This window comes from Diorhabda sublineata, chromosome 5, assembly GCF_026230105.1.
Source record: "Diorhabda sublineata isolate icDioSubl1.1 chromosome 5, icDioSubl1.1, whole genome shotgun sequence".
NCBI classification, from domain to species: domain Eukaryota; kingdom Metazoa; phylum Arthropoda; class Insecta; order Coleoptera; family Chrysomelidae; genus Diorhabda; species Diorhabda sublineata.
In genome coordinates this window covers 902,177-926,445 of record NC_079478.1, presented here as the reverse complement: position 1 = coordinate 926,445, position 24,269 = coordinate 902,177, and the positions used below count along the sequence as shown (strand labels likewise).

The 24,269-nt window shown below is 32.5% G+C and overlaps 2 protein-coding genes across 2 annotated transcripts; one reads left to right on the top strand and one right to left on the bottom strand.

Annotated features, from left to right (window-relative positions):
• Positions 1-198: 198 nt before the first annotated feature.
• LOC130443917 (protein bride of sevenless) lies at positions 199-13,010 on the bottom strand. The gene is made up of 4 exons (XM_056778814.1): positions 12,189-13,010; positions 6,827-6,981; positions 4,035-5,341; positions 199-1,320 (listed from the first exon to the last, which is right to left on the bottom strand). The coding sequence occupies exons 1-4, from the start codon at positions 12,734-12,736 to the stop codon at positions 1,129-1,131; spliced, it is 2,202 nt and encodes a 733-aa protein (XP_056634792.1). The 5' UTR covers positions 12,737-13,010; the 3' UTR covers positions 199-1,128.
• Positions 13,011-16,028: 3,018 nt separating this feature from the next.
• On the top strand, positions 16,029-22,888 carry LOC130444223 (retinol dehydrogenase 11-like). Its single transcript, XM_056779279.1, has 4 exons — positions 16,029-16,206; positions 21,092-21,415; positions 22,307-22,635; positions 22,697-22,888. Exons 1-4 carry the CDS (start codon positions 16,029-16,031, stop codon positions 22,886-22,888), a joined length of 1,023 nt encoding a protein of 340 aa, XP_056635257.1.
• The last annotated feature ends 1,381 nt before the right edge of the window (positions 22,889-24,269 follow it).

Genomic DNA, 24,269 nt, shown 5'->3' with positions numbered 1-24,269 from the left:
TTGAAATGTCATACCGGGCGCGGTCAGAAAAGTTTGGAGCAGCTGGTATATGTAGTTAATTAGAAACAAATAAATATGAATATCGTTTACATGATAATAAATAGCATATCTAGTCTAACTGCAATATAAACAATTCATAATATTGACGTAAACAGAAAGAGCTGTGAGGTTGATTGTTAAAAAAATAAAGCAATAGTATAATATGACTAAATATTTATTTCAGACTACAGACTTGGGTAGGTACTAACCTAAAATTCGTTTTTGTTTAACTCTTTTTTAATTCAAGAAATTAAGATCTAACCATTTTAACTATGTAATTAGATAATTAAATTATATATAAATAGAAATTTTTCTAATTCCAATGATACTAACTTGAGTTATAGTAGAAGGTTTTATAGCTGTTCGGATTTCAATTTATTTGATGGTAATATTTGAAGAGAGATTTGTAGGGTCGTAAAGAAAATAATTGATTCTATCCTTGAAACTAATTGACAAATACCGAGTGAGTATATACTTTTTGTATAAAGAAAATAAAAATCTCGGTTGTAAGTGAATGCACGTATTTTTCCAGGCTTGGGTCGATTTGTGTTTGTACTAACATTGTTTGTTTGTTGTATAATAAGAAAAATTTTGTTTTACGAAAAATATGTTATACGGGGGTTTCTTTAAAGTAAAATAAAAATTTCCTCATACGATAAGACACTTTTGAGAACATGTACATGCCTGTTCTACAAAAGAACGGATATACTATGGCTTTTTAGGTGTTGACTAAATACAAGAAGTCAAAATAAAGAAGAAATATTTGTTTCTTTTTATCTTTGTATCGACTCTTTTCTTTTTTACTTACATTTCTATTGGTTTCAAAGAAATACAGACATTGTTCTCCAGCTTAGGTACGTAGCCGTAGTTTTGAAGAATATGTATTTTTAAATAGGATTTTTGAAAACGCTATGTATATAATTTACACAATAATCAGTCAGTTTTTCAAATCAAAAACACTCGTTGATTTTACAATCTCCTAAAATTCTTATAAAATCGTTAAGCTCGATTCTAGCACATCTGTTTTTGAATTGTTTTTGAAAATAATTCATAACACAATAAATGTCTTTGTAATATTTACATTATTTCTTAAAATCTAGTAATTTTGTCATCGTTATGCGTTGGAGTATCGCATCGAAAATCTAAGTCTTCGTTTTCAGGTAATGCTGGACATGAATACAGATCCGGTTGCTGTCCATTCAGTTGAGTTCCGCAAGTAACGCCGGCCCTGGCGACTGTTACTGCATTTATGGCTGCCACATTCACGCAGTCATAAATAGGCTGCAAAATACAGAATATCAATTAGATTGCATATTACATTACAATATGCAATTATTGTTTTCAAATTATCTAAAAGAAAACTATTTATTTGTGAGTCCAGTCACTCAAACCAGACAATAGGTGCAATTGGAACATAGAATTCATAGAAATTATAGTCAAAAAAACCGAAAAACACATTTAGAAATAATAATACTGAAAAGTAAAAAGCTGAAACAGCACATTACATCAAAAAATTCCGGATGAATGGCGCCTAGGAGACAAAAAGATACAGCTAGTAACAAAGATCATGACAAACAAAATAAATGAACTCACCACATGTGTTTTATAGACTTAGAAAAGGCGTTTGACGGAATACAACCGAAGGACTTGGTACACCTTCTATACAACAGGCAAATCCCATATAACATCATAAAAACCATCGAAAACATTCATAAACAGGCCAAAATCAATGGCATAACTACCGAAGAAAATATAAAAGGTAAACAAAGACTTTAAGATCGTATGCTATGCCAATGATTGCAGAAAACGAAGATGAACTACAGAGATTACTATTTAAATTCAACACAGCGACAAAAAGTTTAAAAATGAAGACATTTGCAGCAAAAACGAAATGCATGACTATCTCAAAAACACCTATCAGATGCTAACTGGTTGTAGATGATGAAATTTAAATATCTAGGTATAGAAATATCAGGATTATTTGCAAAAAATGAGCTAAAAATCGATTTTTTTCATCCCCGAATTATATCGAATTATATGTGAGTTTTAAGAGGAGTTTTAGGATGTCAAATGAACAAGTTTAAACTACTTCATAGCTGGGTATTTCGATTTTCCTATTACCTTGAATGACTGGACTAAAAAGTTATTATTTTGTTGTGTACTGCTTGGGTTAACTCACAAACAACCGCTGGTTAGATCGCGAAACTGAATCTTAATAATTAACTGATTTTACGAAGGAATCAGTAATGCATTCAATATGAACCACTTCAAACTATTCGACAAACATATTTTTTAAATCTCTTCAAGCGAAACTTTCTATTATTAATAAAACCGGGGGGTCAGTATCACATTTGTATGATCAAGGTCAATAACCTCGGTTGCATGCCTACCACTACAAGTAAATAGAACACATGAAAGTGCGGTTTGCTGTAAAATAAATACTTTCACCTAATTGTAAAAAATAACTTATTCAACTACGCCGACAACAATTAAGCATGTTTCATTTATACAGGAGGAAGTTGAAAAATTTCGGGCTATAAACGGTGTTTTAAAAAAAATGACAATCAAATTTGTAAAATGAAAATATCGAATTGATTCATAGTCCGACCTCCAAATGATTAATAGCAACACGATATAAAATGGCGTCTTAAACGAGTTACGTTCTGCTTCACGTAAAACAGGGAAACACGCATTTTCAAAAATTAATTTTTCAAAAGCCGTTCATCTCCGCAATTTAAAATTTCGTATGTAAACTCGTCATCTCATAAATTATTTACCAGAAAATTAAGAACATCCAGTTTTTTTTACAAGTAGTATTATATTTGAATATACTCCCACCGGTGTATTCAAAGAATCATTCCAATGAATTTAAAAATCGGGGGTCAAAAATCAAGAAAATCGATTTTTTGCACATTTTTTGCAAATAACTCGTTTCCTATCGGTTATACGCTATTTGTACTTATTATCAATATTGTAGAGCATTAAATTCTCTACAAGTTTTGTTTCAAAATTTTCTTCATACGGTGAATCGTTCCTGAGATAGAGGGCGGTTAGAATCCCGTTTGAAATCAACTGATAGTCCCGATCAAAATAATCTATTATAAAGTTTATAAATTATTGCTAAATAAATAATTATAAATAATTTCCATTTTTTATTAACAATTACATTGTATTTAAATATTTTTTTCAGTAATGAATTGAAAAATACTTTTAATTTATTTCTGTCATTGAAAAATCACTAAGGGACATACTTTAATTACATTTTAATTGTATTCTCGTTTGTGCTACTTACATTTTAAGTAAAAAATAATCCCGTTTGAAATCTTTAGACTGTGAAATTCCTTTATAACGTTTAAAATTATACCTGGGATTAGGGCCCCTATTATATCGTACGAACCTTTATTTATAGCCCTCTATCTCAGAAACGACTCACCGCATGAAAAAATTTTTCAAACAAAAGTTATAGAGAATTTGATGCTCTATAATATTGATTATTAATATAAATAGCGTAAAACCCATAGGAAACGAGTTATTTGCAAAAAATGTGGAAAAACTCGATTTTTTTGACTTTTGACTCCCGATTTTTGAAGTTGCTCAAATCGAATTATGTGTGAGTTTTGAGAGGAGTTTTACAATCTCAAATGAACAAGTTTAAACGACTTTATCGTGATTTTGTGAGAAAATAACTGTATTTTTCGTGTTCCCTTCAGAAATAATTAAAAAATTTGAAATTGATGAAATTATTGAAAATCGTGGAAAGATGGTTAGTTAGATCATACACTTAGATAAAGAGAGAAGTTTCAAGAAAGCATAATCCTTCTAAAGTGACGTTGAATAGTTTTTGGAGGCTGTACACAACTTGAAAACCGGAAAAAAGCAATAAATAATTCGACTGAGAAAATGAGAAAGCTGGACAATGTTACTGAAGAAATGATCTATTTCTGGAGGTGTATCTTTGATATCTTAGCTATTTTAACTACTGTTTTTGTCCTTACCTGTGTATTGGTCCTGTAAATATCCACAATACTATTGGCAGTATTCATAGAAGGTAAAGTACTAGTTATTTTGTTCTTAGCTGCTGCGATGGTCATCAAGTATGTCCTCGGTATGAATATCGCGCCAAGAAATACCCCCGCCGTTCCAATTAATCCAAGACAAAGCATTGGTTCCGCCCAAATTTCATCCAGAAACATGTACAGTGGTAACCACAACATCCAAACTAGACCAGTTGATAAAATGGTTACGCAAAAATATTTTCCTTCCTTGTAATTTCGTTCGCACTTATAAATCAACGGACACAGACAGATTAATAGCATCAATAGCATTATGTTGTAGCTCATCAAATAGATAAAAGAAGCTCTCGCGAAAATAGAGGCGCATTTACCTATTAACTGTAAACTGAGAGCGGCTTGTACGCCGAAAATAAACAGGCTTAAGAAAGCTTGAACCGATCCGGCTATGTGTGACATAAATCCTATTTCTTTGGAAGCTGTAGCGAGGAGAATGCATCTAGAAAGAAGTAAAGAAAATACTGACGCGTAACCCAGTGTTATAGACAAGGATTTAACTAGACAGAGAGAGTTGTTGATTTCGTCTAAGCTGAAAGGTAGAACCGAACAAAATAGCACCATGATCGCTACTAATAAAAATATAGTTAAAATTGGATTACCTTCTAAAATATCTCTTCTGCAGATACATACTAACAAAAATATTATAATGGACATACAGAATAATACTCCAAGAAGAGATAAGGAGAGGAACGCGTAAACCCAAGCTTCAGTTCTGAAGGAAAGGTTTGGTATCGGTTCGAACAGGAAATTGAAACGTTTCTCAGATATTAAATGTAAACAATTACCACTAATATTCTCCAAAGTGGTATTTCCTTCTTCGAATCTTTGATCTATTATTGTTAAATTGTCGTAAAATATATTATACGAGAATATTTTTGTGAAAGGTTGTAAAAAGTTATTCCTGGTAGATAATGCAGTTATATTTTCCACTTTATAAATATCGTAGATGAAATTTGGCATTAATGGCTCTATTTTCAATATCTCGACGATACTCTGCGGGCTCATCAATATCGGCCCGTATTTTTTATCGAATTTGTTTCTCAAGCAATTTACTTTATACGAAGTATCGTTGCATTGCTTTTCAATGAAATTTTCGACGTTTTTTGAAAACGTTAAAATGATTTTCGCTGTGGATAAGAATAAAGGGGAAGGTAAAATGTTTTCAGACGTTTTGAATTTCGTTGATGCTGGATGGTAAGGGGGTATGATGACAAAACTATTATCGGGTAAATCTGGAAAACAAAAAATAAAACTCAATTATAAATATTTGACCGATTTTATAAATTTTTCCATACTTACGAGATTTGCGATAATAATGAGTGTCCCAAAATTACACGAAACATAGTTTCTAATCTTTTGATTGTAATTTTTTTGTTAAATCATATCGTTGATAGGAAAGGGGTTAATTTATGGCTTAAGACATCGGACAAACGGCCTCACGACTTTGCATACACATACTCACTCGTTTGTCGATATTTTTCGAGACAATTCTGTATAAATGTGACTGAATTTCATTGTTGAATCTCCTCCTTCAATGCACGCGTGGTTGTGAGCTTATCGAGGTAGATCTGCGACTTTAAATAATTGGCACGAGTACGATTTACGTGGTGCCATTTTGTAAGTCAAAAATGAGGAATAAAATTTTTCGATATCTCGCTTCGTTTTCAAAATATCGATACTTGAAGTTGGAAAAATTGATTTTTATCTAATATTTGTATATATCAATCTAACCTAAACTAACCTAACCTAACCTAACCTAACCTAACCTAACCTAAGTTTCTCGTGGTGTGCTTTGAGTGTAAAAAGTTCAAAAATCGTGAATTTTTTACAGCCAAAATTATCTTGGAGTTTGGAGAGGGGAGATTGGGGGCAGATAAATTCTAAGCGGGTAGATTTAAAATATATAAACGATGCAATGAAAAACAACCAACAATTCTTTATGAAAAACATCAAATTATTCATGTAATTATCGTATGTTTAGTTATATTCATCACAGAGTGATGAAAATTTCAAAAATGGCTCATTTTGCTATAAAAATCTTTTTTTTTCAATATAATTTTGGAGTATCAGGGTAAATAATATAAAAATTAAATAAAACACCTTTTGTTTATTGAATTACAAGATTCAAAATAAATTTGAAATGAAAAAATAGTCATTTGAAACGAAGTATTTAACGCCATCTGTTGTTCAATAAAGCCAATTTTGAATTAGCGTTTGATTATAACTTTAAGTATCGATATCTCGAAAACCAACTGGGTTATCATGTCGCGATATCCAGCACCAGCAACAGTCACTGTTTGACCAGCTTCATTTTCAAATTATGACTCCAGCTCAAAATGCACACCAGTGACACGTTGTGGGTACATTTGTTTTTTGACAATCCCATGCTGGTTCTCAAAACCCCAAATCCGGCATCTTTGATTATTAACAAAACCATTTGTTGTGTTGATTGTAGAGAGCTTCTTGAAACTTTCAACGACTTGTTTTTGAACGAACATGATCGACTAGTAGGTTTGGCATCTCTAACGGATTTTTTAATTAATCTCTTCACAATGACGAAGTTAAAAAACTATTTCGACCATATCTTGTATGAAATTTTCGATCGTTGTCCGCCAAACTTCCATTATTTTTGAAATATTTGACGAAAAGAAGATTGTTACTAACCCTAAACTGTCAGCTGTCAATTTAAACAGAATTTACTATGATTTCATACTAACCTTGAGGAACAGACTCGTCTAGAGGGACGAATAAACCATTGAAATTTTCTGCATACAGAAAAAATTCTTGTGATTTTACGAATTGATCGATTTGTTCGATATTTCCGAAAAATATAAATGGTGTAGTGCCGTTGAATCCTATCGGACAAATATTTCTAAAACAGAAGAAATCATTTTCAAATGCTCTATTTGACATGAACACTACAATGTTGCCAATTATACGAACGTATACATCGAGGTTATAAAATGTGAAATTGATTCATAGATTCTTTGTTTGATATTTATTGTATTGAATATTCAATTTGGTTAATTATTTTTATTCGAGTAAAGTACTATCGAATGTTGTCTTTTACAAATTACTTTCCTTGGAAAGCCTCGCGACATATCTTCTATTCCTCAAAGCAAAGCAGTGTTGCCACTCATATCTTGTGATAAACCTGTTTCATAATGCTCCACAATGACATCAAACACGAAAAGAGAGGTTAGGTAAATTCGTAGATAGGCTATCCCAATCGAGGCTTATAACAAGTTTTATATATAAAAATATAAAAAAATATAAAAAATATATTTTTTGGCCAGTCCGGATCAAAGTTTATTATATTATTATATATTTATTATGATTATATTATAAATAATTGTTTTTGAAAATCAATATTTAGTCAATTTTAATTGTTTTAAATTATACAGAGTGTAAAAGGCATATGAATTAACGATGAAGGCATTCGGAAATTGTAGGTTTATGCACACGTCCGTTCATCGTACGGTTCAAAACATCAACTTCTACCTCAATTAATTGGAATAGAAAGTTGCAAGAGCATAAATTAACAAAACGGTAAGTGAGGTTTGTAATTGAATTTATGTTTATAAATAGATTTTAACACATTACTCTTTACAACAATAATAGTGCCGATTGAATAAAAAAACTTTCTATTGCATGCTAATGGTTAAAATTTGAAATGCGATAAGGACATTCATTAACATTATAACAATAATATAAATCACGATTTATATAATAAAAATATAAAAAAGAATAGTAAGTATTCATTTAAGAGAGCAAATAATAAAATTTCCATTCCTGGAGATGATAAAAAAGTACGATTTCGGAAAAACAATTGCTTTCTGGCTATATGATTACGACGAACATTGAATTACATCCCAAGACTTCTGTCACTTAGATGGCTCGCAATCGCCAGGAGGAAAGTAAATTTTTCATGTACGAGGTCGAGCTACGTGATACTAAATAGAAAATCATTTCAATCCTATTTTTCGACGTAGTTTCCTTTGACTTTATACGATTACTTTCTGGCTACATGATTACGACGAACATTGAATTACATCCCAAGACTTCTGTCACTTAGATCGCTCGCAATCGCCAGGAGGAAAGTAAATTTTTTATGTACGAGGTCGAGCTACGTGATACTAAATAGAAAATCATTTCAATCCTATTTTTCGACGTAGTTTCCGTTGACTTTATACGATTACTTTCTGGCTACATGATTACGACGAACATTGAATTACATCCCAAGACTTCTGTCACTTAGATGGATCGCAATCGCCAGGAGGAAAGTAAATTTTTTATGTACGAGGTCGAGCTACGTGATACTAAATAGAAAATCATTTCAATCCTATTTTTCGACGTAGTTTCCTTTGACTTTATACGATTACTTTCTGGCTACATGATTACGACGAACATTGAATTACATCCCAAGACTTCTGTCACTTAGATCGCTCGCAATCGCCAGGAGGAAAGTAAATTTTTTATGTACGAGGTCGAGCTACGTGATACTAAATAGAAAATCATTTCAATCCTATTTTTCGACGTAGTTTCCGTTGACTTTATACGATTACTTTCTGGCTACATGATTCCGACGAACATTGAATTACATCCCAAGACTTCTGTCACTTAGATCGCTCGCAATCGCCAGGAGGAAAGTAAATTTTTCATGTACGAGGTCGAGCTACATGATACTAAATAGAAAATCATTTCAATCCTATTTTTCGACGTAGTTTCCTTTGACTTTATACGATTACTTTCTGGCTACATGATTCCGACGAACATTGAATTACATCCCAAGACTTCTGTCACTTAGATCGCTCGCAATCGCCAGGAGGAAAGTAAATTTTTTATGTACGAGGTCGAGCTACGTGATACTAAATAGAAAATCATTTCAATCCTATTTTTCGACGTAGTTTCCGTTGACTTTATACGATTACTTTCTGGCTACATGATTACGACGAACATTGAATTACATCCCAAGACTTCTGTCACTTAGATCGCTCGCAATCGCCAGGAGGAAAGTAAATTTTTCATGTACGAGGTCGAGCTACATGATACTAAATAGAAAATCATTTCAATCCTATTTTTCGACGTAGTTTCCTTTGACTTTATACGATTACTTTCTGGCTACATGATTACGACGAACATTGAATTACATCCCAAGACTTCTGTCACTTAGATGGAACGCAATCGCCAGGAGGAAAGTAAATTTTTCATGTACGAGGTCGAGCTACATGATACTAAATAGAAAATCATTTCAATCCTATTTTTCGACGTAGTTTCCGTTGACTTTATACGATTACTTTCTGGCTACATGATTCCGACGAACATTGAATTACATCCCAAGACTTCTGTCACTTAGATCGCTCGCAATCGCCAGGAGGAAAGTAAATTTTTCATGTACGAGGTCGAGCTACATGATACTAAATAGAAAATCATTTCAATCCTATTTTTCGACGTAGTTTCCGTTGACTTTATACGATTACTTTCTGGCTACATGATTACGACGAACATTGAATTACATCCCAAGACTTCTGTCACTTAGATGGAACGCAATCGCCAGGAGGAAAGTAAATTTTTTATGTACGAGGTCGAGCTACATGATACTAAATAGAAAATCATTTCAATCCTATTTTTCGACGTAGTTTCCGTTGACTTTATACGATTACTTTCTGGCTACATGATTCCGACGAACATTGAATTACATCCCAAGACTTCTGTCACTTGGATCGCTCGCAATCGCCAGGAAGAAAGTAAATTTTTTATGTACGAGGTCGAGCTACGTGATACTAAATAGAAAATCATTTCAATCCTATTTTTCGACGTAGTTTCCTTTGACTTTATACGATTACTTTCTGGCTACATGATTACGACGAACATTGAATTACATCCCAAGACTTCTGTCACTTAGATGGAACGCAATCGCCAGGAGGAAAGTAAATTTTTCATGTACGAGGTCGAGCTACGTGATACTAAATAGAAAATCATTTCAATCCTATTTTTCGACGTAGTTTCCGTTGACTTTATACGATTACTTTCTGGCTACATGATTACGACGAACATTGAATTACATCCCAAGACTTCTGTCACTTAGATGGAACGCAATCGCCAGGAGGAAAGTAAATTTTTCATGTACGAGGTCGAGCTACATGATACTAAATAGAAAATCATTTCAATCCTATTTTTCGACGTAGTTTCCTTTGACTTTATACGATTACTTTCTGGCTACATGATTACGACGAACATTGAATTACATCCCAAGACTTCTGTCACTTAGATGGAACGCAATCGCCAGGAGGAAAGTAAATTTTTCATGTACGAGGTCGAGCTACATGATACTAAATAGAAAATCATTTCAATCCTATTTTTCGACGTAGTTTCCGTTGACTTTATACGATTACTTTCTGGCTACATGATTCCGACGAACATTGAATTACATCCCAAGACTTCTGTCACTTAGATCGCTCGCAATCGCCAGGAGGAAAGTAAATTTTTCATGTACGAGGTCGAGCTACATGATACTAAATAGAAAATCATTTCAATCCTATTTTTCGACGTAGTTTCCGTTGACTTTATACGATTACTTTCTGGCTACATGATTACGACGAACATTGAATTACATCCCAAGACTTCTGTCACTTAGATGGAACGCAATCGCCAGGAGGAAAGTAAATTTTTCATGTACGAGGTCGAGCTACATGATACTAAATAGAAAATCATTTCAATCCTATTTTTCGACGTAGTTTCCGTTGACTCTTGGTCTAAACCTTCTCCATTTTTTTTTTCTAATTATAGTTTTTGTTTATGAGTTGATTTAATCGTAATTTTTGTCTTCGTGACCTGATAATATTCCAGTAGAACTACTTCAAATTATCAGCGATGATATATAGGTACAACACGAGGGAAGTACCAGAAGAATATATTTTATAACAATCACAAATTGATAAGTCTGATGACCCACAAGCTAGAATTATTTACTAAAATCATACACGATCGATTTTAGAAATGCCCTTGGTACCAGAAAAGTAATTTTCACTTTGAATATTCTTTTCCAAAAGTATCCCAACCAATGTGAGGATGTTTTCGAACGCTTTATTGATTATGACAAGGCCTTCTGCAGAGTGAAAGACGAAAATCTTGATGGAAAAGACGTTTATATAATTAAGAAACTGTCTGTTTTGTCTCCACAGCTTTTCAGATATTACAGTTATTGAGGACGCTTTATATGAATAAGAATTTGGAATCATAATTAACTCATTCACACCATTCGCTATTTTGTGCCACGGGTCTCCAAAATATCATATATTCTGTTAATTTAAGAAGACAAATAATCATTAAATGTTATATTTGGTCCATGCTGCTGTACGGGGTTGAAGAGTGGACACTGAAGACCACTACAATCAACCGTATAGAAAAATTTTAGATGTGGTTACATACACTGGTAATAAGAAAACCAAGCAGTCTTGAGTAGAGCAAAGCTTGTCATGTTTTATAATATGGGGCCGCGTGGGAGTAGAAAGATAAAAAATCTCGTGGTTGAGGAACAACCGGAAATGGACAGGCATATATACCATCGAACAATTGTTTGGAGTTGGACCAACTCGCCCTTGTAATTACCAACATCATTTGGACGTAATAAAGAACAATAAGAAGAAGTTTCAGGTGAATTGCAAGGGAAATAATTTTATTCAGTTGCAATTATTTAAGCAATAAAATGATTTACAAGTCTTTTGTTTTGTATAATGCTTCAAAATGTATTTCAATTTCATTTCTAATAGAGATAAGCGAATTTTATCTACCTAGTTCGTTAATAGTCCGGACGAGGCGACGAAGGAGCCGAGTCAAGAATATCTAATCGAGTACCGTAGTAATAACTTCACGGACGTATATTGTAATTTTTTTTCTTTATATTTTTTTTGGTTTTAAATAAAAAGCAAAATTGTACTAAATTAGATCCTCTAATTATTTCAAACGGGATTGAGAGAATTTAAGAATAATGTAAAGTACCATTTTCTGGACTCAAATTAGTACTGTAAGATGAAAAAAGGATTTTTTTATATTAAATCAACATGTTTGAATACTTACTCGTAAACAATACATTGTTTAATACAAACGAACGCAGGTTTTGATAGTTTATAAAATTCACTGACGATCGATTCGTCTGGAGCTAAAATTGACACATTTTCCGTCCAACCTAAGACACTTAATGATTTGATAGCAGCTTTAATCAAAAAATGATAATGTGTAGATACGGGTACGGTTCGTAGATCCAATAAATCGTCGAATTTTAACAATCTTTCATTCAGTTTTTTCTCGGTGATAATTCCAAGATAGTAAGTTTCATTTTGGTTGTATAAATCGAATGCAGTTTTGAAGTGATCGTTCGTAGTGCACGTTTCGAACACTTTTAGTCCAATCTTCATCGGCGCCAAATATTCTAGAAAGTTGATTCTATCTGTAGTCCATATCGCCGTCGACACTATGGATTGTTTCCTATAAGGAATCACTTGGGTGTTATTTCTACAATTTTCCAATACGATTGCGATTGCTGGATCCCCTTCCACTTCGATTACCGGCGACACGGCTTGTGTTTTTGCGAAAATAAAAACTGTGACAATCACCCCGAGATACATATTTGCGCGTCATATACACTATAACCGACAGCAATGATATGTTATAAAAAATTTAGTTTCCTCTTCAAGCTTCACTGCATCATTATTTTCTGACAAAACATTTTTTTGAAGGACAGTCTCCTGCAGCGCGTCGCTTTATTCTGGGTAAAAAACACACACAATGTTTTACCCTAGTTCGTGAGTCGGTATATTGCTAGGAAACAATCGATACAAATATTTAGAAAATTACAGGTACTAAGATGTGTATGGAAATAGAACCAGATCGATTTTGTTCAATTCCGGATTCTTTTTACCGGTATTAAAAACAGGGAAGCTCTACAAAACTAACTTTAAGACGATTTATATTTCATACACTAAGAAAAAACTTGTCTCTATACATTTGCCACAAGAATTGACTTTAGCGGTGATGAAATTTTCAAATTTGAAAACATTTTTTAATGATTTAAAAAAGTATGAATGACTCGGCCGGAGCAGGCTTCTGTGGAGGATACTACCCTGAAATAACTAAATCTTTTTGACTTAGGAAATATCCTACTTTCGAAGCCAAGGTATTTATTACATATTAATCTGCTCAGACAGCAGAGCTACTAGGCTGAAAGGGCGTACTTCAGGCTAGTACTGGAACGTGAAAAAGTTCTCCATTTACGTGGTCGATCCTTCGGGGAACGATGGAGCTGATTCGCTCGCCAGATTGGGATCAGCAAATGGATCCAGAATACATTCTTTGTGTAGCCTACAAGACTTTTCTGCATGCTAGACAGGCTCTGTGGAGATGGATAGAGACATCTGGCATGAGACAAGATAAGGCTTTCATGCTGGTGCAAGTTTGTGCATAGGAGATATTCCATGGTATCTCCAATCAAAGAAGGATATTCATCAAAAAATGGGTGACACAGCCGGCGCTGGGTGTCGAAGGACCAGGTTTCAGGAATGCTTGCAGCATTTTGTACGATAATATTTAGAAAAATTTCCATTTTATATTTTCTGACAAATTGAGTGACTTTTAGTTTGACTTTGGTCCCTGGAAGCGATAAATTATGAATCCACGATCTAAGTACTCCATTGTGGAATTTCGATTGAGCCATCTGAAAGGTCAGAAAGTGGTCATAAAAGGTCTTATTAATTGGTCAGCGCTAGGAAATGTTTTAATAAGGGCTAGAGCTTTTCAAGGTCATTGAAACTTTCAGGGAAAAAATGAAAAATTCCACCTGTGCGCAGATAATTGGTCGATTGGTCGATAAATATTTTTTCAGTACTTACAGTGTTTACTATGAGGAAAATATTATTTTATAGAAAAGAAACTTAGGTTGTATATCGGAGTATAAATATAAAGTTAGAGTTGATAAACTTAAATTGTGACAATTGTGTTCTGCACTACGTATGAGGGTGGTTTGGTTGTCTTATCTTCAAACGTACATTTGTAACTTTTAATTTCCATAAAATTGTATAGGTTTTTCGAGATGACTATTCTAAAAAATATCGAGTATGAAAAAATCAACAAATTATAGTTGTTTTTGTTTTGTTTTCTCACCAAGTTTATAAAGAATATTCATGAGATGGGATTTTCCAATGACGACAAGTTTTACTGTAGCTATTTTTTAAAAGTTATTCCACATTTTTCTGTATATACATATCATTCAAGTTCTTTAATATATAATTGCATTATTGTTTGGAATTTGATATCTACTTCTATTTACGACAATCTTTAAAGTGATTCTTAGTAGTATGAGGTTGTTTCCATTATTTTTTTGGAAACTACTTCATATATTTCCTAAAGATTTCTATTGTAGAAATGTCACAGTCCCTCAAGATGTAGCTATTAAATAACGAGAAATTTTTAATATAAATAGAAAACATTCTTTATTATTATTAATTCATACATTGTTGAAAATCTCTATTTTCCAACAAAGTTTCCATTTTTTTTTTCTCTTTCGTATAAATCATCTTGTATATCGATGAGTACATTTAAATTTAATCAACGAACTCGGCTATCGGAATGTGCTGATTTCATGCTATAAATTATTGTAATGGGCAATTTCATATAACGTGAACACTCCTATGATTTACTTAATAATATGCATAACGATTTTGTCGGATCTATTACAATCTATTTTGAGTTATTTGTAAAATGAAATGATCTAGGTAGAGCAAATCATTTAAATTGAGCTTCAATTAGCTACCAATGTACTAAGATAGATGAAAACCTGGTCGGCGAAATGGGTTCTTAGACCGGCCCTGTCCAAGCATAATTGAATTTTAAAATTCGGCGAATTCGCGCGGCGCCTTTAATTAACAGTATTTCTTCAAAAATAATTTGTAGAAAAGTCTGTTTATTTATTTATTTTTGTTCTAGAACTTTATAGAATTTTATTTAGGTATATAAATAAATGATTTGTGAAAACGTAGTTTTGGTTAGTTTTAAATAAATAGTTTATTGAATAGTGTGTAAATAAAGTAAATTAAGATAGTGTGGACTTTAAATTGAGACAAATTATGATTAAATGTTATATAATAAATTGCTAAGAATACCATGGATAGGTAAGCAAGGAGGTGAAGCAGTATTAAAAGGTCACTCAAAATTGTATCTCATTGAATGAGGCTTCTCTGATCTATTCGTTTTAATATTTTTCTTTGAAATTACCGCTGCGTGTGTTGCTTATATAATTTTTTATTTCAGTTGAATTCTATTATCATTTTTATATCGGTTAGCGTTAAATCGAAAATAGGTTCTATTAGCGATTCTCTAATAAATTTATAAAACATAACCTTCAAATTTGTTATTGGGATAATACAAATTTCTTAAATAAATTTCGAAGTGTGTTGTTAAATCAATTTAGTTGCTTGGATACGTTGATTTTCAATAGGAATATTACAGGGTAAATCAATATTAACGTCTATCCAAGATTTAAAATACTTAGTTCGGAAGAACTGATAAATATAAACTTCCAAGTCATCTAATCTAACTACTTAATATATTTTTTCAAAAAATGAGGGCTCAATAAGAAAAGAGGGCTATAAAGGGTTATAAAAATATAGAATTTGAATATAGTCAAATTGTGTAAATAAGATTTGTACTTTCACATTAATTAATAATTGGTAATTTCTTTATAAGAAATGTGTATAATCCCATTGAGAAACGCCGATGTTTTTACAGTTTCATGTATCAAGTACCATTTCTCCAACGGTGCTTAAACTGAACCTCGACTTTCTTCAAACTCTTCATAAACTTTCACCGAGCTTCGTTTCCTTCAGTTGAAGAATTGAAATTGAAGAGTAAAGAAGTAAGTTCAAGATGATAGTTTACAATTATACCATCTACATCAAATATATTGCATTCGCTGTAATAACTATATCATTGCCTTTCGTAGCTTTGATTGTTTTGAAATTGTTTCAAAAGTTTAGTGCTGGTAAAGTGAAGAGTTTAGTTTGTTTGAATGGGAAAACAGCCATCGTAACAGGTGCAACTTCAGGTGAATATTTTTCAAATTTTATTCCTATTAATTAATTTTTTAAATCACTGAGATATCAAATTTAAAAATAAGTTTTCTTTAGTAGCAATAACTAATCCTTTAATACTATCGGCAATGTCTGGTTTGGAAATAAGGATTTTTCCTTGGGCACATGACAACTTCATGCAAGCACGAAAAAATCCATTCCTGGACGTTTAATATATTACTTATGGTTATGTGAAAATAACACAAAAAAGATAAGACTTAAATTAAAAACATTTGATTAACATTAACTCATGTTAGTTCTAAAAAATGTACTCGGAAAAAAATCCTGGTATTACTTAAAACATTAGAGATGACGGCAGTGCTGATTTGTTACCAGCAAAATCCAGGTTGAGGTCGATATAAACACAAATATCAAATTTTTATGAAATAGCATCTCAAAAAAGTTAAAACTGTAGTTTATTTTATGTTAAGAAGTGGATTCTCAATGTTAAAGAATAACTTAGCTTTGAAAGAAAATGCTGGTGATTCATCTGAAAAATATAGTTTTTTGGAAGAGTCCGACTGTGAGCTGTATACCAAAAAAGTTAAAAATGTAGTTTATTTTATCGAAAAAACCAAAAATATGAAATCTTCCACGTTATGGAGTGGGTTCTCAGTTTTAAAGAATAATTTAGCTTTGAAAGAAAATGCTGGTGATACATCTGAAAAATATTGTTTTTTGGAAGAGTCCGACTGTGAGCTGTATACCAAAAAAGTTAAAAATGTAGTTTATTTTATCGAAAAAACCAAAAATATGAAATCTTCCACGTTATGGAGTGGGTTCTCAGTTTTAAAGAATAATTTAGCTTTGAAAGAAAATGCTGGTGATTCATCTGAAAAATATTGTTTTTGGAAGAGTCCGACTGTGGGCTGTATACCAAAAAAGTTAAAACTGTAGTTTATTTTGTCGAAAAAACCAAAAACATGAAATCTTCCACGTTATGGAGTGGGTTCTCAATTTTAAAGAATAATTTAGCTTTGAAAGAAAATGCTGGTGATACATCTGAAAAATATAGTTTTTTGGAAGAGTCCGACTGTGGGCTGTGTACCAAAAAAGTTAAAACTGTAGTTTATTTTGTCGAAAAAACCAAAAATATGAAATCTTCCACGTTTTGGAGTGGGTTCTCAATTTTAAAGAATAATTTAGCTTTGAAAGAAAATGCTGGTGATATATCTGAAAAATATTGTTTTTGGAAGAGTCCGACTGTGGGCTGTATACCAAAAAAGTTAAAACTGTAGTTTATTTTGTCGAAAAAACCAAAAATATGAAATCTTCCACGTTTTGGAGTGGGTTCTCAATTTTAAAGAATAATTTAGCTTTGAAAGAAAATGCTGGTGAAATATCTGAAAAATATTGTTTTTGGAAGAGTCCGACTGTGGGCTGTATACCAAAAAAGTTAAAACTGTAGTTTATTTTGTCGAAAAAACCAAAAATATGAAATCTTCCACGTTTTGGAGTGGGTTCTCAATTTTAAAGAATAATTTAGCTTTGAAAGAAAATGCTGGTGATATATCTGAAAAATATTGTTTTTGGAAGAGTCCGACTGTGGGCTGTATACCAAAAAAGTTAAAACTGTAGTTTATTTTGTCGAAAAAACCAAAAATATGAAATCTTCCACGTTATGGAGTGGGTTCTCAATTTTAAAGAATAATTTAGCTTTGAAAGAAAATGCTGGTGATTCATCTGAAAAATATAGTTTTTTGGAAGAGTCCGACTGTGAGCTGTATACCAAAAAAGTTAAAAATGTAGTTTATTTTATCGAAAAAACCAAAAATATGAAATCTTCCACGTTATGGAGTGGGTTCTCAATGTTAAAGAATAACTTAGCTTTGAAAGAAAATGCTGGTGATTCATCTGAAAAATATTGTTTTTTGGAAGAGTCCGACTGTGGGCTGTATACCAAAAAAGTTAAAAATGTAGTTTATTTTGTCGAAAAAACCAAAAATATGAAATCTTCCACGTTATGGAGTGGGTTCTCAATGTTAAAGAATAATTTAGCTTTGAAAGAAAATGCTGGTGATTCATCTGAAAAATATAGTTTTTTGGAAGAGTCCGACTGTGAGCTGTATACCAAAAAAGTTAAAAATGTAGTTTATTTTATCGAAAAAACCAAAAATATGAAATCTTCCACGTTATGGAGTGGGTTCTCAATTTTAAAGAATAATTTAGCTTTGAAAGAAAATGCTGGTGATTCATCTGAAAAATATTGTTTTTGGAAGAGTCCGACTGTGAGCTGTATACCAAAAAAGTTAAAACTGTAGTTTATTTTGTCGAAAAAACCAAAAATATGAAATCTTCCACGTTTTGGAGTGGGTTCTCAATTTTAAAGAATAATTTAGCTTTGAAAGAAAATGCTGGTGAAATATCTGAAAAATATTGTTTTTGGAAGAGTCCGACTGTGGGCTGTATACCAAAAAAGTTAAAACTGTAGTTTATTTTGTCGAAAAAACCAAAAATATGAAATCTTCCACGTTTTGGAGTGGGTTCTCAATTTTAAAGAATAATTTAGCTTTGAAAGAAAATGCTGGTGATATATCTGAAAAATATTGTTTTTGGAAGAGTCCGACTGTGGGCTGTATACCAAAAAAGTTAAAACTGTAGTTTATTTTGTCGAAAAAACCAAAAATATGAAATCTTCCACGTTTTGGAGTGGGTTCTCAATGTTAAAGAATAACTTAGCTTTGAAAGAAAATGCTGGTGATTCATCTGAAAAATATTGTTTTTTGGAAGAGTCCGACTGTGGGCTGTATACCAAAAAAGTTAAAAATGTAGTTTATTTTGTCGAAAAAACCAAAAATATGAAATCTTCCACGTTATGGAGTGGGTTCTCAATGTTAAAGAATAACTTAGCTTTGAAAGAAAATGCTGGTGATTCATCTGAAAAATATTGTTTTTTGGAAGAGTCCGACTGTGGGCTGTATACCAAAAAAGTTAAAAATGTAGTTTATTTTGTCGAAAAAACCAAAAATATGAAATCTTCCACGTTATGGAGTGGGTTCTCAATGTTAAAGAATAATTTAGCTTTGAAAGAAAATGCTGGTGATTCATCTGAAAAATATAGTTTTTTGGAAGAGTCCGACTGTGAGCTGTATACCAAAAAAGTTAAAAATGTAGTTTATTTTATCGAAAAAACCAAAAATATGAAATCTTCCACGTTATGGAGTGGGTTCTCAATTTTAAAGAATAATTTAGCTTTGAAAGAAAATGCTGGTGATTCATCTGAAAAATATTGTTTTTGGAAGAGTCCGACTGTGAGCTGTATACCAAAAAAGTTAAAACTGTAGTTTATTTTGTCGAAAAAACCAAAAATATGAAATCTTCCACGTTTTGGAGTGGGTTCTCAATTTTAAAGAATAATTTAGCTTTGAAAGAAAATGCTGGTGAAATATCTGAAAAATATTGTTTTTGGAAGAGTCCGACTGTGGGCTGTATACCAAAAAAGTTAAAACTGTAGTTTATTTTGTCGAAAAAACCAAAAATATGAAATCTTCCACGTTTTGGAGTGGGTTCTCAATTTTAAAGAATAATTTAGCTTTGAAAGAAAATGCTGGTGATATATCTGAAAAATATTGTTTTTGGAAGAGTCCGACTGTGGGCTGTATACCAAAAAAGTTAAAACTGTAGTTTATTTTGTCGAAAAAACCAAAAATATGAAATCTTCCACGTTTTGGAGTGGGTTCTCAATTTTAAAGAATAATTTAGCTTTGAAAGAAAATGCTGGTGATTCATCTGAAAAATATAGTTTTTTGGAAGAGTCCGACTGTGAGCTGTATACCAAAAAAGTTAAAACTGTAGTTTATTTTGTCGAAAAAACCAAAAATATGAAATCTTCCACGTTTTGGAGTGGGTTCTCAATTTTAAAGAATAATTTAGCTTTGAAAGAAAATGCTGGTGATATATCTGAAAAATATTGTTTTTGGAAGAGTCCGACTGTGGGCTGTATACCAAAAAAGTTAAAACTGTAGTTTATTTTATCGAAAAAACCAAAAATATGAAATCTTCCACGTTTTGGAGTGGGTTCTCAATTTTAAAGAATAACTTAGCTTTGAAAGAAAATGCTGGTGATTCATCTGAAAAATATTGTTTTTGGAAGAGTCAGACTGTGGGCTGTATACCAAAAAAGTTAAAACTGTAGTTTATTTTGTCGAAAAAACCAAAAATATGAAATCTTCCACGTTATGTTTTTTTTATGTTTAAAAAAGATTGTGTAAAAAAAGCATTTCGATTTCGTTAATTTTTCCAAAAGGACGCGTGATTGAAAAAAAAAGGATATATTTCCGATTTTTACGGCCGCCATTTTGAATTTTCCGAATCTGAAAAAACGTAAATTTTTTATAGCAGACTGTCTATATTTTCCTATGTCTCGATCTCGATACGGCTATTTTCAGTATGATTGCCAGTTAAAACATTTTGAAAACATTTTCATTTTTTGGAAAATTTCAAGTCGAAAAAATTTTTATTTCACAAATCGACTTCCATCATCATGTAGGGCATAAAATTTCCTATAAATTTCATCTCCACGATTTGTTTGTGCGAGTACTTCAGACAAAGTTATGAGCAAAAATACCATCGAATTTTAGAGCTTTCAAGCTGCGTTTCGAGTTTCCAGAGGATTTGGTTAGAAATCTAGGTGACCCCTCATTGATATATTTTTTGATCTTACTTCCCCGGACTATCGTGTCTTTCAGCGTGTTAGAACAAATAGTAGGTTATTGGATCATCTCCTACTGCCTAAATTTTTCTTTAACGGTTATCAATCCTTCAAACAAACTTTTTTTGAAGCTCATCAACTTTTTTTCACATTAATTCTTGTTATAGCTTTCCTAATTATTTGATTTTGAATTCATATTCATGTTGCAGCTGTTGGATTCCAAACTGCACTCCATCTAGCTTCGAGAGGATGTCGCGTTATCCTAGCAGATAAAAAAGAACCGGCTAAAGCTAAAGCTAAGATTATAGAAGTTACAAATAATACAAATATCGAAACTAAACTTCTCGATTTCACTTCATTGCAATCGGTGAGAAAATTTGCTGAAGAAATAAAAAGGGAAGAGGACAGATTAGACATTTTGATAAACAATGCCGAAGTTGGAAGTAGGGGAAACAAACACACTGACGATGGGTTGCATTCGACCATGCAAGTTAATTATTTCGGACCCTTTTTGTTGACGCACCTTTTGGCAGGTGAGTAGTTAGTTAACCCCCTCAGGTTAACGTTCATTATAAGGCGTTTGTGAATCATATTCGATTCGACACTTAATTTTAACAATGTTGAATCAAATATTAATTTCTTTGTCTGCGTTTAAACTAATATACTTGTGTGTTAATCAAAATAAACTTTTTTACTCGAATGACTTGAGATTACTACAAGATGGGCCATAAATTTTTACACTTTTGCGACTAGGAAACGCGTAGGGTTTATATCAAGTGTAAATTTAATTAAATCATGGATTTACATCTTCGAAACAATCGGGCCGACACGAATGGGCATTTCAACGGAACAAATTGCTACTTTTGGAGCAGAAAAATTCTCCAATAGGAACACCAATATATCTAAAGGGATGCCTAACCTAACCTAACCTAACCTAAACTAACCTAACCTAACCAAATAATCTATTGTCGATCTAGAGCTCAGTTACACGCAATGGACGTTCTGAAACAAACAGCAGAAAATTTTACATTCCATTTTCTTACGTCGTTCCAGGGTTTCAAAACATTTAAACCTCTTCTTCTTTCGTGTATTAGGTTTAGTTGCCTGCTTTATCTTCGACATCCTTGCCTCCTATCCTGCCTCAAGGTTGTCGCTCCATCTTTTATCTGGTCTCCTTCGGTTCAATGGGTATTTATCGCGCGCCATCTTGACCAGTCTTTTCTTTCTTTCTTTCTTGATAGAAACCATTTCTTTCCTTGTCCAGTAGGAACTTTCATCTCTGCTGTTTCCATAATTCTTTTAGTTTCTGGCCGTGTCTCAGCGGTGTAGGTCTTTATGGATTTTACCTTGGCCTTGTATATTCTCGATTTAGCTTCTATTCCGATTTGTTTATTTCCGATACATTTAATATTTCTTCTTTATAGATCTGTTGAAAAAATCAGCTCCGAGTCGTATCATATTTGTTAGTTCCGCTCTGGCATTCTGCAGCAATTTGAGTTTGGAGAATTTGAATCTTCCTCCGGGACAAGCTCTATCGTTATTTCGTCAAATACTCCTCTACGCAAACTCCAAAGCTGCAGTGGTAATAGCTGCCAATGGATTCGCTGATAAACTGAAGGACCACGGTGTTACCAGCAATTCTCTACATCCGGGCTTAATAAATACGAAAGGTTTCAGAAGATCTGTTCGTATTGATGGTATAAGGACTATATACAGATTATTGAGATTCGCGTTTCTCTTTGTTTATGGAAAGGTAATGAAATTTTAATTATATTTCAGTAGTTACGTTATTGGGGTTTCAATTGTGATTTCAGACTCCCGAACAAGGTGCCCAAACCGCAATTCATCTGGCTCTATCTAATCAACTAAAAGAAACTAGTGGCAAACATTTTTGGGACTGTACAGTATTTCCTCAACCTCCCGTAACATGGAACAAGAAATTCTGTGATGATATTTGGAAGTCTAGCGAGCAGTTAGTTGATCTTAAAGACGAAGAAAAGTTGTAATTATTTATTTTCAAACTATTTATTATACATTATTTCCTATCCCTCTAGGTATTGGTAAAATTCTACTTTGTATTGAGATTGTTAACTACAAATTTAATAATTACATTTTTTTTTTAATATTAAGACTTTAATTACCAACAATAAACTGAATTGAAGCTACAGTAGGGATCTAGTCCTGAGTATGGAGTCATTACTGGGCAAAGCTGTCTGCTGTCTTATTACCTGGTATACCTTGGTGTTCTGGTGGCTATTTTAGGGATACTTTTAGAGTTTGTTTGTATTCCCACGCTAGCTTGGACATGCATTAAATACCTTTCTGGATGTGTTATTTTCCTAGTGGTATGGAGAGCTTTCATTATTGTCCACAAATGCCCGATCCAGCTCCTTGCGCTAGCTTAAACCATCGATGTACCAAAAAGATGCATTACAAGCTTGCGGAAGATCTTTATTGATGTCCAACATGCTGTGGATTTGGTCCATTGGTTTATCATTGCTCTCTAGCTAATCAGATTTTCTGGTTTCAATTTTTCTATGGAGATTAGCCTCTAGGTGTCTTTAGCAGAGCCTATAAGGCTGTGCTATAGCAGAGAAGCCTTTGAATTTTTCCTCAGTAATCAAGGGTTTGATGACTGTTTGACATACCATCTTGGTTGTTTTTTGCGATATATTATCAAGAAATACCAGGAATATTAATTAGTAATGTGGCATTCAAAATCGATTGTTTATACTACGTTTATCTATAAAACAAAAACACTGATGGGATTACGAGAATTATAATTTCGGTTCGGAACATTAATTTGTAAATTGTAATAAAAACTGAATCGTTTTCTATTATATTAAACTAAGAAGTTGTAAAAAAAAACATAGACAAACTAAATTGTCCGCTATCGATTCGCATATTGAATCGAGTTTAATCTAAGCTAGACAACCAAACGTACGTACACACACGAAAATTGTGTTGCCTACTATAAAGTTGAGTTTCACAAAAATTTTCTTGTTCAACTAGACATCCTTGTTATTTCCCGTAGTCGAATTATAAAGTCTTTTTTGGTCGACCTTCTTGGCGTCGACCTAGACACCACCGAAGACCATCATGTATCTGTTGATATTCTTCAGTCCTGAAAAGTGCGCGGTTCAGCGGTGAACTCAAATTTTGAATATTTGATCGAGTGACATTCTAGCACGTTAAGGTAAGTGCCCTTTTTGGGAAAGCAATTTAACGTTTACGTTTTCGACAATAGGAAATGGATTCGGTTTATTCAGTTTTATTTAAATTTTAAAAATCTGCGTACAATAAAAGTTAGAAATTTTGTTTTAATTCAAATATTTTAAAATATATTTTTAATTTATAAGAATATTTATGACATATATCGTTTTTCTG

Excerpts from the sequence above, each read along its gene's own strand:
- LOC130444223 (XM_056779279.1), top strand. The coding sequence starts at position 16,029 with ATGATAGTTTACAATTATACCATCTACATCAAATATATTGCATTCGCT. Across the intron at positions 16,207-21,091 it reads CGTAACAGGTGCAACTTCAG|CTGTTGGATTCCAAACTGCA; the intron begins GTGAATATTTTT and ends TTCATGTTGCAG. Across the intron at positions 22,636-22,696 it reads TTCTCTTTGTTTATGGAAAG|ACTCCCGAACAAGGTGCCCA; the intron begins GTAATGAAATTT and ends TTGTGATTTCAG.
- LOC130443917 (XM_056778814.1), bottom strand. The coding sequence starts at position 12,736 with ATGTATCTCGGGGTGATTGTCACAGTTTTTATTTTCGCAAAAACACAA. Across the intron at positions 6,982-12,188 it reads AAACAATGTATTGTTTACGA|AAATATTTGTCCGATAGGAT; the intron begins GTAAGTATTCAA and ends CTTCTGTTTTAG. Across the intron at positions 1,321-4,034 it reads TTTACAGGACCAATACACAG|CCTATTTATGACTGCGTGAA; the intron begins GTAAGGACAAAA and ends TGTATTTTGCAG.